General features: G+C 35.8%; 5 protein-coding genes, 1 long non-coding RNA gene and 1 pseudogene across 6 annotated transcripts; 3 read left to right on the forward strand and 4 right to left on the reverse strand.

Annotated features, from left to right (window-relative positions):
- Window positions 1-269: 269 nt before the first annotated feature.
- LOC106369297 (60S ribosomal protein L19-1) lies at window positions 270-1,616 on the reverse strand. The gene is made up of 5 exons (XM_013809432.3): window positions 1,365-1,616; window positions 1,076-1,198; window positions 681-994; window positions 545-621; window positions 270-465 (listed from the first exon to the last, which is right to left on the reverse strand). The coding sequence occupies exons 1-5, from the start codon at window positions 1,474-1,476 to the stop codon at window positions 438-440; spliced, it is 654 nt and encodes a 217-aa protein (XP_013664886.2). The 5' UTR covers window positions 1,477-1,616; the 3' UTR covers window positions 270-437.
- An 834-nt stretch (window positions 1,617-2,450) lies between these two features.
- On the reverse strand, window positions 2,451-4,456 carry LOC106365425 (exopolygalacturonase clone GBGE184-like). The gene is made up of 4 exons (XM_013804859.3): window positions 4,151-4,456; window positions 3,705-4,004; window positions 3,089-3,592; window positions 2,451-2,969 (listed from the first exon to the last, which is right to left on the reverse strand). Exons 1-4 carry the CDS (start codon window positions 4,349-4,351, stop codon window positions 2,718-2,720), a joined length of 1,257 nt encoding a protein of 418 aa, XP_013660313.1. The 5' UTR covers window positions 4,352-4,456; the 3' UTR covers window positions 2,451-2,717.
- Window positions 4,457-5,633: 1,177 nt separating this feature from the next.
- On the reverse strand, window positions 5,634-8,713 carry LOC106369293 (endoglucanase 1). The gene is made up of 8 exons (XM_013809429.3): window positions 8,288-8,713; window positions 7,670-7,876; window positions 7,387-7,587; window positions 7,127-7,219; window positions 6,877-7,038; window positions 6,676-6,787; window positions 6,306-6,469; window positions 5,634-6,119 (listed from the first exon to the last, which is right to left on the reverse strand). Exons 1-8 carry the CDS (start codon window positions 8,552-8,554, stop codon window positions 5,787-5,789), a joined length of 1,539 nt encoding a protein of 512 aa, XP_013664883.1. The 5' UTR covers window positions 8,555-8,713; the 3' UTR covers window positions 5,634-5,786.
- Window positions 8,714-10,330: 1,617 nt separating this feature from the next.
- LOC106369294 lies at window positions 10,331-11,137 on the forward strand. The gene has a single exon (XM_048765879.1). It carries the CDS (start codon window positions 10,404-10,406, stop codon window positions 11,007-11,009), a length of 606 nt encoding a protein of 201 aa, XP_048621836.1. The 5' UTR covers window positions 10,331-10,403; the 3' UTR covers window positions 11,010-11,137.
- Window positions 11,085-13,204, reverse strand: LOC106369295 (annotated as a pseudogene).
- A 380-nt stretch (window positions 13,205-13,584) lies between these two features.
- Window positions 13,585-16,083, forward strand: LOC106369292 (E3 ubiquitin-protein ligase BAH1). Its single transcript, XM_013809428.3, has 6 exons — window positions 13,585-14,259; window positions 14,324-14,565; window positions 14,886-15,152; window positions 15,370-15,507; window positions 15,604-15,662; window positions 15,764-16,083. Exons 1-6 carry the CDS (start codon window positions 14,076-14,078, stop codon window positions 15,867-15,869), a joined length of 996 nt encoding a protein of 331 aa, XP_013664882.1. The 5' UTR covers window positions 13,585-14,075; the 3' UTR covers window positions 15,870-16,083.
- A 661-nt stretch (window positions 16,084-16,744) lies between these two features.
- On the forward strand, window positions 16,745-17,582 carry LOC106365424. Its single transcript, XR_001273493.3, has 3 exons — window positions 16,745-16,952; window positions 17,039-17,155; window positions 17,254-17,582. It is a non-coding gene; the product is annotated as an uncharacterized LOC106365424 (long non-coding RNA).
- The last annotated feature ends 860 nt before the right edge of the window (window positions 17,583-18,442 follow it).

Here is an 18,442-nt window from a genome sequence, read left to right on the forward strand (position 1 = left end):
TAAAGGGGGTCTATAGCGTCAAAAACGTTTGCTTGTTTCACATGGCACTCACTACCAATGAGAATCACGGCCACATGAAGCTTAACCCCCACCTGTCTCACTAGCCGACCTTGATCCGTCATATCTAATATCCAGAATATGCCTCCTTTCAAAATTCTTTTGTTTAATTGTGCAACTATGTTAGAGTCCACTCATCGGTTAACACTTAAGTGATGGTAAGTTTAAATTTTACAAATATTGATGCAACTAAGGGGTGGAAGCATAACAAATAAGTGAACACTGAGAAGCTTAAAATGTGAAAAGCATAACCAATTAACGGACATAACTTATGTTTTTCGGGCAAAGAAAGTATTTCAACAAAACCAACTTCATAAAACATTCAAAAACTTCTCAAGTCAAGTGAAATGATCTATATAGCTTGATTAACTATCTCCTCTTCACTTCTTGGACTTCTTCTTAGGCACCCTGAAAAACCAAAGACCCCTGAATTAATACCTTGCGAAACAAAAACTCAATTTGATATCACCAAGGAGATCAGACATACTCTGCAGTTTGAGCAGTAGTAGTAGCAGCAGCAGCAGCTGGTGGTGCAGTTGCAGGGGCAACATCTCCTCCAGGACCCTACACCACAAACCCACATTCAAAGATCCATAATCAAACTCAAAAGAAATATTTTATACCTTAGCAAGACGCTCCTCTCTCCTAGCATGTTTCCTCTCTCGGCTAGCCTTGTTCTTAGCCCTCTTAGCCTCAAACTGATCAGACAAAGTCTTCTCTCTTGCCTTCTCGGCCTTGGACTTGTGGATGCTCTCCATCAAGACACGCTTGTTCTTGAACACGTTACCCTTGACACGCATGTACATGTCATGGTACATGTGCTTGTCAATCTTCTTCGACTCTCTGTACTTCTTCAGGAGACGCCTTAGCACACGCATCCTACGCATCCACAGCACCTTGGTCGGCAACCTAGCTTCACGAGTACCCTTCCTCTTACCTTTTACAAATACAAAATGTCATCATCATTACAAAATAATCATATTTTCAATTCAAACAAAAACAAGAAGGGGATGCTTACCGTATCCAGAGTGACGACCCTTCATCTTGGCAATCTTCATACGACGTGCTCTGGAGCGAGAGTGGATCTTGGTTGGTTTCCTGATGATGAAACCGTCCTTCACAAGCTTCCTGATGTTTTGACCTAGACATTTTCAAAACTCTTATATTATCAGAGCTATTAATCATTAATCTACATAGCATGATACATAAACCACCTAACCAAGTAACATCAACCACTAATAGCTTTACATTTGTAGATTCCAAATTGAATACGAGAGAGGATAAGAATGAAAATGAAAGAAACATACGAGAGTTGGCCATGGAGATGTCTTGAGATTCATTCGGATCGAGCCAAACTTTGCCCTTCCCGCACTTCATCACCGACGCGGCGAGCCGCTTCTGGATCTTCAGAGACACCATTTTCGCGAGGATTTGGTATTGGTGTGGCGGAGGAGAACTGCTTCTCCGAGCAGACGAAAGAGTTTATATATATATTTCTTTAATTCTCTAGGGTTTCAGCTCTCCGAGGAGTCCATTGGGCTTTATATTTTAAAAGAAACTTGGGCTTTCTGAAAAGCCCGTTCGAAACCTCATAACAATACTCTTATGTATTTTTGCGTCGGTGTTCTTCTTTTACCCTGGTGACATATTCAGTCACACGAAACACTATAAGAAACTGTAGATTTTTATAATATTGGTATCTTTTTTTATACTAATTTTTCATGAAAATGTATTTGAAAATATGAAAGTGTCTCTTTTTTGAAGTGTAAACTCCTTTTAAGTTTTAAGCCATTGTTTGTTTTACTGACAAGTGACTAAAACAATCTGCAATAGAAACGTTTTTGGTACAAAGCCTAAATCCATACACGTTTTTGTTTTAAGGGTAGCCCAAGAACAAACGTTCTTACACGCATTCAAAAAAGTGCCAACACAATGGTCACAAAAGATATCTACCACAGCTTTTATGAAAATACAGACAATAGAAAGATCAAAAAGATGATCACATTTTCTCATCAGCTAGTAAATTACCTTACCTAACCAACATAAAACCGCCCCCACTGAGGTAAAGTAGCTGGGAAATCAACATAAATCTAAAACAGTTACAACTTGTCAAACAAAATTTAAGAGGGTGGAGAAGTTATTATATATATAACTCAGCCTTCCCAAAAATATGATTGGTGTAAAATTATAAAATAAATGAAACTAAAATTAATTGGAAAAGTTCTTGAGATGGAAATATCGATATCTCAGTTTGCATGATCTTTCTATATGCTTGTTGCTGAGATAAGGTTAAGCAAAGCAAGCTTTGATTATCTGATGTTTTGTTTGTTTCTTTCAATTAGTACCTTTAGGTAGAGTAATTCTTGTTTTTGTGCAACTAAATAGAGTAATTCTATTGTGAATAAAATGTGTGTATACGTTATACAGTAATACTCACAGACCAAATTTCTAACCAGGACAATCAGCTTAAGGGTCCCCCCTCTATTATACATTACCTCCATAAGTAGAAATAAAAATATAAAAAGATAAGAGAAAACATTATCAAAAGTTAAATATTCTAATGCTTATTTTTTGTTGATAAATTTCCAAACTAACCAACAGCAACAAACGTTTGTGAAACTTTTGATTTTTCACTATTAAGTTATTTATACCAAAAAAAATCATTTGGCACACGTTGGGAAGCTAAGTTGTCCACCAAAGACAACCTTAGCGTTGTCACAAATAGCTCCAACCAAACCTCCTGACGCCGACTGTTTTTTTCCTTTCTTGCCTACGTAGTTCAAGTTCACGTCAACAACATTGACTCCTGCGCACGGTACCGATTTGCTGCAATTGAGCTGAACAACATTTTGTGTAATCGTTGTTCCTCTTATGTTCGAGAACAATACATCGCTTACGGCAACTTGTGAATCCTACAAACACACACACACAATAAATAAATAAAATACAGAATTTGGTAAGTTATTGAATGTAAGAGATTAATTTGACTTTGGGTTTCAGATTTTCTCGGTTATAGCTTATATATACTTACTCCGCCTCTTGAACCGTAGTTTTGGTCAATGATGATTGGGTTCTTGACACTTTGCATTTGAATGTTTTCAAATTTAATGTCCGCAGCCCTGCTTGGATCTGAGCCACCCCAAGTCTTGATTCTAAGACCATTGTCGGTCTCTATCATCGTGCAATTGCTAACGTGAATGCCGGAAACGTCCTCCTCCTTCTTGTACTTACCAAGACTACCAATACTTATACCGTGTCCTGGACCACAAATAATACCTTGGATGGTTACATTGTTGGAGCCACGACCAATTGAAACACAATCATCTCCTGTCGCCATTTTACTGTTCGTAATGCTAACGTGGTCCGCATTGCTCAAATGGATACCATCAGTATTAGGACTTTCAGCAGGCGCGAGAAGCTTAATGTTGTGGATGTTGACAAACTCGGTTTTCACCAAGAACATGTGGAAGGCTTTTGAGTTGACCGATGTGATGCCGCTGACTTCAAGATTTTTCAAGTTTCTGAATTTTAGAGACTGCATGTGTACGTAGGTACGAGTGATTGGTAAAAAAATATAACATTCAGTGATATATTATTATTATATTATATTATATTATATTATATTATATTATATAATTAATTTATACCGTTGGAGGAAGATTGCAATTGGTCTTTTTGCCACAACCTTCTTTCCATATGTCTTCACCTTTGCCGTTGAATGTGCCGGTTCCGGTGAGAAGGACATCGTTGACACGCTCGAATAAGAACCATTCGGGGGTTGCATATCCACTTGTTGTAGCGATGATCGTGCCTTGAACTTCGACAGTTACTCTGCTCTTGCATGGACCAGCAAAAATAACTGGACCAGCCAAGTATTGTCCTGCAGGGACTAGTAGCGTTGCCGGTACAGGGCTGTCACACACTTGGATCCATGCTTTCAAAAACGCCTGCGTATTATTGCATGTCATCCAACTTTTTAGAAGAACACTTTATTATTGGATCAATGCTCTTTGTCACATGTAATTTACTAATTAATAACCAAAAGGTTATAAGGCGAAACTCAAGCTAATCCCTAAATTTTAAGACATCTTACCTTGAAAGTGTTGGTGGCACCATCTCCCACGGCCCCAAACTTAGTAATATCAAAGACCGCGCCGGAACTACCGGAAAGGCCACGTCCGCCACCGAGATATTCACCATTAGCCAGGCAAGAACCAAACACTACGGCCATTAGAATTAACGAACCTACTTTACTATCATTTGCCTTAGCGAGCAACCTTCTTCCATTAGCCATTGTTATAATCAATATTTTTTTTTCTTTTCTTTTGTCTTCTTTTTAAAAAGTGTACACAAATATATATATATTGATTTGATTATTGGAGGATTTTTTCTTTTTGATTATTGGAGGATTGATGATGTGTTTTATAGGGTTGGTTTGTATTCTATTTATGGATTTAAGTATGTTTTAAAGTAATGGTTTCAGGGAAATATCAGTGTGTGATTGCATCTTCTTTTGCGGATGGCTCACCACCCAACGTTAAGTAATAACGTTCTGATTTCACGGTCAGTTTTATATATAAGAAAAACAAATATATTGATTAACTGGTTAAGAATAATCAGCATTGCTAGATTAATTAACAATCTATAACTGCAAGCAATTTTTTTTTTGGAACGCATCTTTCATAACTGCAAGCAATTATCTACCATTTGTTTATGATTTTCGTTTCTTTCTCAACGAATTCTGTGTAAATAACAAAGTTTTGTATTTTTGCAACTAAATTGTTTATATTGAAATCCAGACTAAACCCCAGATATATAAAAATTCAGTTTTTTCTTTTGATGAAAAGAAAAATTCAGATTTTTGATATCATTTAAAGGCGTGATTAAATTATGTCTATGTGTTATAATATAATTTTGACGTTTGATTGGTAACTTCTGGAACTACTGTGTGTACGTTCTCATTTGAAGCTTAAAGACAGTTTTTGTTGCCACCATATCACCACTGTAGGGTCTAATATATATCAAAGACATGGTTGGAATTAATAAAAACATGGACAATGAAAACATTATTTATTTTTTTCTATTGAACATTAGATTACGTAAATATGGAATTGAGTCTGTCATAACTAATAACAGAGATAGTGAGAGCTTTACTCGACCCATATCTCCCTATCGGGTCAATTGTTCGTTTCCCACGGATAACATTCATCATCCTTTAGACCAAAAAAAAAACATTCATCATCCTTCGTCATAATTTTATTAGTTGCTATTCTCTTTAAAATAAATAATAAATTCGCGTAGATATAATTTATTTATTTTTTAAAAACTTTATTTTTTTACCACGAACATTACCTTTTTACTTAAAATCTATGAATCTACCAATACATTTAGAGTCTCACCTTTCAAAAGGTATTAAAAAAAAAAGTCTTACCTTTCAAAAGGTATTAAAAAAAAGTCTTACCTTTCAAATATAGTGTTCATGTACTATTCACATAGTTTCGCATGAGCTTCGTATATTTTGTTTTCTATTCGCATAGGTTGTTCCAATTTGTTTTTTTAGAAATGGCCATAGATAGTAAAGCGTAATAATAATTAATATTAAAAGCAATTAGTACCGCATCGTCTAAACACATGAGTCGGATCGTACCATCTTGGCTACTCATTTAGATAGCATCCTTAATTCTAAAGGTAAATAAATACAACGGTTAATTGATTAGGACGAAGCTTAATTAGACTTGGCCAAAGGAGCGAGCGAGATAAGCCAAAGCTCCAACAAGTGGGGCATTAATGTAAGTGGCTGGCTCGGACCGCTGGTAGTCTGACCGTTCATCAGGAAACTGGTCGTTCTGGTCCGGACCACCGACGACTGCACCGGTTAGATCGTTGGGATTAGGAGATTGAGAGTTAAACATGGAGAAGCCATCGTGGCATTGGATCTTGGTCGGGTGGGCTGCAACGGAGGGGAGGGATGAGCCACGGTGGTGTATCCGACGTGGATATTTCGAACCATAACCAACCATGTACGACATTTTCAGTGGGTTGTCCCCAAGTAAATAGTCCACCTGCCATATATATATATATATATCAGTTACACTTTTGTATAATAAATAAATACTAATCAATCCTATTTATTTCCAAACGATATCGTGTCAAATTTTGTTTGGTTTCGGTTTGAGTTTGATTATAATGTGCAAATGCAAATATATCGTAAAGGCATGTAGTGTAACACATTAATTTTAAGACCGAACCTGATTCTTGGCAATGGAGCGTAAGCGGGCGGGGGTGACGACGGAGCCACCACAGTAAACGACGGTGCGAGCAGATGTCAAGTATTTGGCGTAGGTCAAGAGCAAGAACGATGTTGACGTCACGTATTGCATGTTGCTCCCACTCATCTTGAACAACAGCCCACCTATACATACAAGCAAATACATTACACTCTTCCATAAATTTGGTAGAGAACCCAATTATTACTACGCACTGTTTGAAAAGAAGATGGTTATTAAGTCATCATAGTTAACGAAATGAAAACAAATACACACAACCCATTAATTGTAGCCTTGACTCCGGAGAGAGAAAGAGTAATAAACGAGAATGAAGAGTTAATTTGTAATATACCTGGGGTGTATTGGGAAGAGGAAAATGGAGCTCCAGGTATAACAGAGCAAATGAAACTATCAGCATGCTCTTTGTACTCTTCAAGTGCTTTCACGTTCTGAATCAGAAACTCCTAGGGAAAATCAAAAATCAAATGGTTAAATATTTTGAATCATATCATAAATGACCTAGCAAAAAATAAGTGTATCTTTCTTTTATAACCTTCGAGAGAAGAATTCTGGCACCAACGTGCTTATTATCCCAGCTAAACATGTTATCAAACTCATCAGCCCCAAGGTTTCGCCCATTAGTTTGGACGTAACTGAGATATATTGGGTTACTTGTTGCTTTGTATAACCAAGCAGCTCCCCATAACAACTCATCCTGACCAACAAAACATTAAATTGATTTCAGACTTTTTTTTGGATTAACGTTTAAGTTTTAGAAAGACCCAATATAAAAAAGGTTGTACCTGATATCCAGAGTAAGAACAGTAGAATGGACAAACTTCTGGCTTTAGACCTGCACTGTAGGGTCCTCTGTACTTGTCCGCAAATGTAAAAACCTTAAAAACCCATTAAACGCAATTGAATCAATGCTCAGATTTATGACATTTTGAATAGAAAATTATTTTTAGTGCACATGGTTATTTAATGTAATAATATGTACAAAAATGTGAGGATTTTTTTGTTAACTTTGAATATGAGTATGTTTTTTCCTTTCATTGTTTACCGTAATGGCTCGTTGGAGGAGGAGATTGGAGTAAGAAGGATCACATTGCCGGAAAACAATCGAAGCAGCGGCGAGAGCGGCAGCGATTTCACCGGCGATATCAGAACCAGGATTGTTCTTGTCTACTTTAAACACACTTCTTGGTGTATCCATGTCCTCTGGTCTCTCCCAACAAGCATGGTCCATGTTAGGGTCACCAACCTATATATAACGCTAACATAAACCACTTCTTCCTCTGTTTCTAATAGTTTATTTTTTTTATTTTAAGTGGATATAAATTAACCTGAACATAAATGGTGTCAGGATGTGAAGTGGCTTTGAGGAGAAAGTCAGTGCCCCAACGAACTGCGTCTTCAGCGTTTGGTAACTCAGAGTTCATGAGATCACCAAACTCAATTAAACTCCATGAGAGCATTGTGGTTGTGAATGCCATTGGAAAGCCAAACTTCATGTTGTCCCCTGCATCATAGTATCCTCCCACCAAGTCCACCTACAAAATTAATCTCATTAACCAAAACTAGTACATTCAAATCTGTAACTTTTTCCTCTGTTTTATACATCAATTAAACTCCATAAAGTAGTATATATCTTTTGATGGAGAAATTAAACCTAGAAAATTTTAAGGACAATAACAGAGTTTCAAATATAAATGATTTTTTTCCTATGTTTTATACATCAAACCCATAAAAGTAAGGAAAAGTTTCAAGAAAATCATGAAAAGCTTCAAATTAAAGAAGGTTTTTTCGTCTTATCCGTTTTGTATTTTGTGAATTTTAATAGGTTTATGACCTATGTTGGTCAAACTAAATAACAATCATGGAGAAAGAAAACAAACCCCCACGTCACATTTTCCAAAACAAAAAAATAAAGTAATAAAACAAAAGAAGGTAGTGTGATTTACGTTGAGGGCAGAGCCATCAGAGAGGCCAGAGTTACTCCTCCAAGTCATCCTCTGGTTTGGAGGAAGCTTTCCGGATCTTTGACCTTCGAAGAAGAGAATGGATTTGGTGAGAGCGTCTTTGTAGTTGTGGTTGTCGAGGTGGTGACGCTGGTGGTGGTGGATGCTACGAAGAGAAGAAGAAGACGGAGAGGAGAAGCCACTGGAAAGAAGCAAAAGGAGAACCATAAATGTGGCGATGTGGCGAGAAGAAGAGATAGTAAGAGACATTTTTCTCTCCTCACGTTAACGAATGGAGAGAGAGAGAGAGGCTTTAGGTTAGCAGAAGATGAACAGAGAGGAACTAAAGCTCTGTTTATATAGAAAAATATTGGCTTACTCTCTCCTCATTTTCCATCTCCTCTCTATTCTAAGCTAAACCGGGTTGGTTAATTATTTTTACTGAGCAACTTTCTTTGTTTTTTTGTTAAACCGATTTTTTGAAATTTTGTAATCACTGAATAATGTAGAAAAAACTAGCTTGCTATTCGTTAACACAATCTCGAAATTTTAAAAGTTTTGTAACCATTCACCCATACCTGAATTCAGTCAAAACATTTAATTGTTATCATTATGGTAAAACGAAAAAAAATAAAGAATATAAATTCGAATCGACAAGTCAATTTTACGTGGTATGACCAATAGAACAGTAATGAGATATGCATATGCTTTTGTCAGAAGACTCAAAAAGTAAATAAAAAGGGAGAGAAATGTGGGAGTTGTGGGTCTTGTAAACAAATATTGGTCGATTACGAGAAACATGCAAATGTGGAGGGTTTTCTAATAATATGTTTATAAATTCGTCATTGTCCGTGCGCTCGGCTCCTTGGGATTGGCCTTGGCCTCAATGATGAGGGGCCAACTTACAAAGTGGATAAGCAATTGCTTTGCTTATTCTTTTAAGTTTCCCTTAAAAATTATAATGCATTCTATTGCATGTACATTGCCTTTTCATAATCTAAAACATATTTTAGCTCACGTAGAAAAAAAAACATTTTAGCCAACTCTTTATCTCATCCTCAGGACCTCAGCGTTCAAAAATAAATACATAACACCATTCTTGATAGCTCTATGGTTGAAGTCGGAGGTTTTGTTAAAGGGCTTCGATTTTCAAGTTTAGAAATAACTTCGAGCACATTGACTATTGAGAACAGTGTTTAACGTCAAATGTTTCTACGAAACCCAAATATCATACGTAATATAAGTTTCGCTTAAAAATTAGGGAATAATTGCATGTATATATTGCCTTTTCATAATCTAAAAGCTCACGTAGGAAAAAACAAACATTTTAGGCAACTATATCTAATCCCTCAACGTTCAAAAATAAATACATAAAACCATTCTTGATAGCTCATATGGTTGAATTTGGAGGTTTTCTTAAAGGGCTTTTCTTTCCAAGTTTAGAAATAACTTCAACCACGTATGAACAATTGAGAATAATATTTAACGTCAATTGTTTATAAAAAACCCAAATATCATACTTAACGGAGCATGATTAATTCCGATCTCTTATTTGAATTTTTAATTCATGATTTGATATTTTTTTTGATATTTTTTTACATTTTTTCGGTTAAGAGACGTCTCTAATATCTCTTATTTAAGAATTTTAGTTTTTCTTAGTTAAAAGCTAAGAACCGTTAAAAACCCCAGTTAAGATACTGGATTAATCATGGCCTAATACACAACGAGCTTTTGTGTTGATAAGAATATGGCTTCCCATTACCATAAGTGTATCATATTAAATGAATCATAATACACACTTATGACCGCTGCTTATGACTTATCAGAAAGAAGTAAAGAAGGATTAATAACGGAGATGTAGCACATGCTGCGTGGATATGGTGATCCTACCTAATATAATAATGCCACACGTTACGTTAGAATAAATTGACCGATGGTGACCTAAAACGCTAGTATACGACCACCTCATTGCGTGGTTGTGGGGTTTTATTGTCATGGACTCGTAATTTTTCTCTAAAAGCCCATGGGCCTCCATGTAACAATCCTAAAAGGACACCTCTTGTACTTTCTTATGACACGTCTCTAGCTGTTTGGTAAGAAAGGCGCCGTTTATTGGTCAATGAGATATCTTAAGATGGGCCCAGCCTCTCACTTTTCTTTCCATTCAAAGGTCTCTCTTGCTTTTCTCGCCGATCAGATTGAAAGACCCATGTCTCTGCTTCCGATGTTAACCGCCTCGTTCCTCTTCCTCTTCTCCGTCACTCCGCCGTTCATCACCGCCGCTACAGCCGACGACTTGCCAACGGCGTATTCTCTCCTCCAGAGCTACAACTTCCCCGTCGGAATCCTCCCTAAAGGAGTCTCATCGTACGATCTGGACAAATCCACGGGGAAGTTCCACGCGTACTTCAACAAGTCGTGTAGCTTCGCTCTCCAAGGCTCTTACCAGTTGGATTACAAATCGACAATCTCCGGCGTCATATCGGAGAACAAGCTCACGAAGCTCACCGGCGTGAAGGTGAAGGTTCTCTTCTTGTGGCTCAACATCGTGGAGGTTATCAGGAACGGAGACCAGCTCGAGTTCTCCGTCGGGATCACTTCGGCGAATTTCGCCATCGGAGAGTTTTACGAGTCGCCGCAGTGTGGATGCGGGTTTGATTGCAATGGATTGAAGTTGAAAAGTGAGAGTTTGGGAAGAGGAAACTCTTTTGTCTCTTCGGTCTGAAGGAAGTTTGACTTTTCTTTCTTACAGAAAGTCAAACTCTTTGGATGACTTGTTCTTTTACCAATCAGTTGTCAACTTTATGTTTCTGTGGTTAATTTTTTTTTTTTTTATGTTTCTGTGGTTCTGTTTCAATCTTTTTTTTTGGTATCCAAGGATCCTAGTTTAGATAAAACCAGCCAATGTGTTGAATGTCCATGATAAATGTTAGATATTTTGCTTATTTTTTAATCTTTATCAAATGCAACCATGGAATCATTCAAATTGTTTACAAAATCTTTATAGGAGCAGGAAAAATGTTTAAAGTATAGTAGCAAGCAAACGAAATGAAGAAGAGAGTGGGTTAATCTTATTCATCACCAGCTGCATCGTCTTCGATGTTGAAGTATCTTAGCTCATACACATTTCTGTCTTTGTTGGACGCAACCACGCGAAGCCAATCACGGATGTTATACTTCTTCAAGTACTTCTTCGTCAGATACTTCAAGTACCTGATTGTTTAATATCACAAAACACACATATCAAATAGTGGATGATGCAAAATTCAATACTATATTGGTACGCTTGAAGAGCAAGTTAGGGTTTTTGGTAGCTACTTAAATGACTGAGATTGTACAAAACAACAAATATCGAATTAATACAAATGTAATAAAACTCAGCAAGCTCGTGATGTACCGTTTGGAGAAGTTGGAATCGGCTGTGACGGTGATCTTTCCTTTATTTTTTGTAATGGAAACGGAGTCACCAAGAGCTCCTGGTTTGCCTCCGACCTTTATTCGTTCCTGAAGAAACTTCTCAAGCGTGCTATCTCCATGATCTCATCATCGACTGGTTTGGAGCAGTCAATCACGAACGCTACTCCTTTCTTCCTCGCACTCGACTTCACTGCCACTCCTCGAGCCATCTCTCTCTATGTGACAAAGTGTAGCTCTAGCCTAAACACTGAAAACTTGGCCAAGACGGTAAACGGTTAGAGCTGATCATATAAACGAAGTCCCTAGGGTTTCATTTAGTTGAGAGGTTTTACACATTTATAACCCAATGGGCTTTTGTCCTAATATTGGAGTAATATTTCGGACCAAACTGTTGGGTTTAAGACGAAAACTACATTTTCACAGAGTCAGAGCTGCTAGGGTTTCCTTTAATGTTGTATTTTGCATGGAGATAAATAAGCCTTTTCTTATTGTTGATTTTCTTCCGTTACGACTCAATACTCATATAATAGTTGTCAAGTTGTATATTTCTTCAAGAATAATTCTGTCTTCTTTAATTTATAAGATAACTTTGATATTCCGGATCAACATTGGAGCTGGATTTAGCGTGTTTGACCTAGTTTTGTATAAAAGCCATACTTACTTACGTAATTCCTAGGTGTATTTTGCATTTCATTCACGCAAGAGAATGTTTTCTCGTCGAATCCTATATTCATCTGAGTACTTTATTATACATCGTTCATTGTTGTGCTAAATTGCCTTTTGACAAACTTTTATATTTCTCCTTTTGAAAACGGCTACCCCACTACTGGCCACTGGGTCTAAAAATGTTTACAACCAGTCGAATCGAATAAACCAAAAAAAAAAATTGAATAGTATATGCAATGGTGTTCCTCTTTACAGGAAGCTTTAGTCTACTTTCTGAAACTTTTTCTCATATTTATGCATTTGGACATGGATTATTTAGATTTTACAATAATCACTATATAAATTCTGATATATTTTTTGGCCCAAGATAGCCAGATGAAAGAAATCATGATGTTATTATGTCTTCACATGACCTCGTTATGCAGACATGTAGTAAGATATATGATTCATGCAGCTTTCTAGTATAAACATTTCAAATTACACACCACTTAGATAAAATAAGGTGAAAATGCATATTGTCTTGGCCACTTGAGCATCTACTTTGAAACTTTTGAAAAGCAAAAGAGCATATCCCACTAATTTTGTGTGTAAGCTAGAAAAGAACCACATTCTTTTGAGGAGAATAGGCAATGTAGAGTAAGAAAAAGTGTAAAAAATAAAATTCAAAGCAAATTAAATCGTATCAAATAAGAAAAAATGTAACTAGAGAAACTGTGGACAATGGTGGGGATTTGTAAGGGAAAATAACCATATACTAATACAAGGGGCCATAAAGTTAACCATAAATTGTATTATCCTTATTGTTATCAAGAAGTTTCTAATTTGACCCCACCAAGAAGAAGAAAAACATTCAAAGCGTAAGCCCTTTGTCTTTGTGGTGGCATCTTTATCCCATTCCCATATTACACAGTGAATACTAAAGTAAGTATTATATATCTTAAATCATGGAAGGTTACTTATTATTATATCATGGTATTAAATTTCACAGATTCATTGCTTCTATAAACAGTTACAGTTGTTTTTCAGTTTCATACTAGAAAGCTAGTTGAATATACAGACAGACAAGCTAGTTGAAGACACCCATTTTAGAGGCAACAAATCTAAATGTAATTATTTTTAAAGGTAAAATATCTCTGAGACTTATAGATCTTCAAAAAACATTAGTGAATAGTATTGGTATTTGCTGTCTAAATTTTATAATTTTTATGACTTCAACCAATCAATAGTTTTAAACTTCGAATCACATATCCACGCGGCATTAAGAATGTCTTCATCAATCAAATTTACAAGTATATATACTTCTTATGGTAACGAGTCTGTCAAATACATTAATGTTTTACAAAAAAAAGAATGTTGAATACAATAAACCCAAATAACACCTTTAAACGGAGATATGTTCCCCAAAAAAACATTTGACTTTTGCTTTCTTTATAGATTTTTTTATAAACAAAGTTGTTTTCAGCCGACGTCACCAGCTTCTTTCTTCTTCCTCTGTTCATAAATACGCCTCTGTTTTTTTCTCATAATAAAAACAACACGAGACGCAAGAGAGAGAGAGAGAGAGAGAGAAGAAAAAACTTGTCAGGGTTGTAGTTTTCTTGATCAGATCCTGTTTGTTCAGGGTTGAGTTTGTTGATGGTCATCTAAATTTTATAAACTTTTTTTGTTGATTATATTTTAACGCATACACGTTTGGGAGATTGTGAAAATGAAGTTTTGTAAGAAGTATGAGGAGTACATGCAAGAACAGAAGGAGAAGAAGAATCTACCTGGTGTTGGCTTCAAGAAGCTCAAAAAGATTCTCAAGAAATGCAGAAGAAGAGATCATCTTCCTTCTCGTATTGCTTCAATCAATCAACAACATGGCAACAACTGTCCTCGTGAATGCGCAGGTACCTGTTTCTGACATCATTCTCATGAAATTTTCAGTCTGTGATGTTTTAACTCTTTGTGCAGTTTGTGATGGAACTTTTTTCCCGGAGCTTCAGAAGGAAATGGAGGATGTTGTTGGATGGTTTAACGAGAATGCTCAGAAGCTTCTTGAGTTACATTTAGCTTCTAGTTTCAAAAAATGTCTTACTTGGTTCAAAGGCAAAACGAGCCATCATCTTGGTTTGATCCAAGAAGGCCAAGACTTGGTTAACTACGCCCTCATCAACGCCGTCGCCATCAGAAAAATCCTCAAGAAATACGACAAGGTTAGTTATCTGTACAAGATGATCTTTAAACACTTTCTTATATTCAATACTCTCTCGGTTTATAATATATGATGTTTTATAAGTTTTTTGTTTTTCAAAATATAAGATGTTTTAGGATTCTAAAGTTAACTTTAACTTTATTAAAAGCTGTTCAACCAATTACATTTTACATTTCTTAATAATTAGTTGAATCATTTTTATTGTATACTTTTAATAATGTTTTTTAAAGAACAATACATTTCTTAATGTTTGTGAATTTAGTCATAACAATATTATGAAACATAGGGAATATGTAATATTTAGTATCTTTCGCCGTGCAGATTCATGAGTCTAGCCAAGGACAAGCGTTTAAGACACAAGTCCAGAAAAGGAGAATAGAGATCCTCCAATCACCATGGCTATGCGAGCTCATGGCGTTTCACATCAACCTGAAAGAATCACAGAAGGAGTCTGGAGCTGTTTTGGCTTCTCCTCCATCACTCTTTGGTGGTTGCTCTTTTATCTTTGATGATGGGAAGCCTTTTCTCTCCTGCGAGCTCTCTGATTCTGTTAAAGTTGACATTGACTTGACTTGTTCAATATGCTTGGTAAGCAACCTTAACATGATTTTAAAGGAATCTCAATGTAGTTGACCTCGTAGTAATTTAAAATAAAGAAAGTATCAGCCTATAATGATAAAAGTCTTAGCCCTTGTTGTGTTAACGTGCTGTTCCACTCTTCTCAAGACCAAGTCTGTTTAGTATCTGGTTTGAAAGAATCTTTGTCTGAAAATAAATATTTTAAAATTTAAAATGTTATGAACAGGACACGGTGTTTGATCCGATATCATTAACCTGCGGTCACATATATTGCTACATGTGTGCTTGTTCTGCTGCATCAGTAAACGTAGTTGATGGCTTGAAAGCCGCAGACCCATCTGAAAAATGCCCGCTTTGCCGTGAGGTTAGTTAGACACATTCTGTCACCAACTTTATTGATATATACTAATCTTCTTGCATGTTTCATGGTCTTAATGAATTTCTCTCATTTTGATGTCAGGTTTGTGTTTATAAAGGTGCTGTTCACTTGGACGAGCTCAGTATCTTACTTAAGAGAAGGTAAATGAACATACAACAAATCTCCTTGTTAGATAGTCTTTGAAACCTGTCTTTTAAGCTTTGAGGGTTACAAAATTTGAAACATTTAATAATGCATGCAGCTGCCAAGAGTATTGGGAAGAAAGGCGTAAAACAGAGAGAGCAGAAAGGTTACAGCAAGCCAAGGAGTATTGGGATTATCAATGTCGAAGCTTCACTGGAATATAACAAGTTGATTTTTGTGGCATCTCAAGTTAGACATCCATACTTAAATATTCTTGGTTTTGATTGATTGTAATCTAATAAATAAAAACTCAAAATCTCACGATTGTGATTTGGTTTCTTCTGTGAGTGCGTGTTTTGGCTTATATATAGTGACCATTTGTTTGTGAAAGATTGAAAATTCTTAAGTATTCTATGTTATTTTTATTAAGTTTGCATCTGTTAACAGCTCTCAGGAGAAGGATTCATTATAGAAAAAAACTTTATAAAGATATTGTTGTAGTGTTGTTACAAAAATGAGGAGAAGAGTAATCAGCAAGGAACTAGAGCATGGTTCTTATCCTTGTACATGTGATATCTTGTGCATAGCTTCTGTAGTGTTGCAACCGAATGCTGCATCGAGTTTAGCTTTCTGTCTCGGTACATGGACTGGTTCAAACGTGGCCAAGTAGTTAAATCTGGTAGTAGATCATTAGAGAAGTAACTAACGCCACTCTAACGGAGTCGGACAATGAATAGAGTGTAATCCTTATTATAAGCCCATTCAAGGCCTGTTTTAGTCCATCAAATGGTTTTTTTACCTTGATAAAATAAATCATTACGCATTAAAGAAAATATGGACTGTTGACACGGTAATTTGTTTTCCCGTTGTGATCAATTAATTCTTTTTTTTCTTATTGGACAAAAGGAAATATAGTTGTCACAAGTCACAATGCATGATTGATTGTTACCCAGTGAGAAAAATAAGACCGTTACACAGTAGGAAAACTTATTACCGTTTGCTGCATTAATAATTACACGGCCCAATGTTGCGTACTGTTGTCCCTATTTAAAATCGCCTAGAAACGGCGCTTTATTATAGAACTAAAACTGGTTTAACACACCAACCCAGTGATAAAGCTCATGGTTTAACCTCAAACTTTCTTTCTCTCTACCTTTCTCTTCCTCTATTTTACTCCAGTTTCTGTAACAAAAAAATGAGCTCAACCATCACCCAGCTGACTCTCTGGTGCCAATCTTTGCTTCATTTAGATTCGATATGAGGAGTGAATACTGGAAAATCATACAGAGATCAGTTTCTAATTCGTTGTGAGTTATTTCCTGTTTTTATTTGGTGTTTATATGAAATGTTACATGTTTACTTACACGAAGCTTTGATGATCGTTTGAAATTAGGTTGCTTGTGATGGTAGTAGAGGAACAGAGCAAGTGAAAGCAGTAAGGAGTGAAGATTGTGATCGATCTTATATATGTTCTTCTCGCTTGTCTCCGATTCCCTCCCTGGTGACAGTGGTGAGTCCCTCTTAGTATATATGTTCTCTTTATAATAATTGTTGTTTCTTCTCGAGCAAAGCGATCATAGTCACTAAACTCTCTTCCCTTCATCTCAGAGCCTATCGATATGAGGGAACCATCTCATTTCATGTCAAAGAACGACATCCGATCCAGTCACCCGGCGAAGAAAACGACAAAGAGTCACCTGAGAAGAGGATGAGCTTCTTCGAGATATATCTTCTTCATCAACAAGTCTTGGCCCAAGAACATATGCGCTTTGGAACAAGGCCTCTCAGGTTTTCTTTTTTGAAAACCCATTTTTTCAATTTTTTTTATTTTAAAGCTAAGTTCCAAATATTTTCACAAATATATATATTACCATACACAATATTTTTAAATTTAAATTTAAAATTTTATTATTTTCACAAATAAAAATGAAAACCACACAAAATGTTTTAAGTTTACAAATTTTAAATTTTACTAAAATTATTATTATTATATTAAATAATATATTTTCATGTTGGAAAAATACATGGTGCAAAAACTTCGGTTTGTTGAAAACAAACCAAGCTATTTGCATCCGATCCGTATGGTCTCCATATGGTTCGTAAGTGGTGTGGATGTTTAACATGTTTTTTCGTATTGTGAATGAGTTTTAATATGTCGAAAACAAACCAAGCTGAAGCATCCGGTCCTTATTGGTCTTCCTTATGGTCCGTCAGTGATGTAGATGTTTAACAAAACATCAGCATCCAGTCCTTTATATAAGGTCTTCCGTATGGTCAGTTGGCGGTGTAGATGTTTAACATGTTTTCTTCGTATTGTGAATGAATTTCAATATGTTAAAAAACAGACCAAGTGTTTGCACCTCGTCTTTTCTAAAATGAAAATATATTGTTTAGTTAATGATAATAATTTTAATAAAATCTAAAATTTGTGTAATCTTAAAACATTTTGTATCGTTTATATTTTTATTTGAGAAATTAATTAAAATTTAATTTTAAATATAAAAATATTTTGTATGGTAATTGCTTATTTGCGAAAATATATAGAATTTAGCTTTAAAATCCAAAAAAAATACATTGAATTAAACTATCAAAGAGATAACCTTTTCTTGTGTGTGTGGTGTGTTTTGTTGATTTGATTTCACTCACAACCGGCTGGGAGATTGTGAAAAATGAAGTATGAGGAGTACATGCAAGAACAGAAGGAGAAGAAGAATCTACCTGGTGTTGGCTTCAGGAAACTCGAGAAGATTCTGAAGAAGTGCAGAAGAAGAGATCATGTTCCTTCTCAGATTGCTTT

The sequence above is a fragment of the Brassica napus genome, chromosome C8 (genome assembly GCF_020379485.1).
Source record: "Brassica napus cultivar Da-Ae chromosome C8, Da-Ae, whole genome shotgun sequence".
NCBI lineage: Eukaryota > Viridiplantae > Streptophyta > Magnoliopsida > Brassicales > Brassicaceae > Brassica > Brassica napus.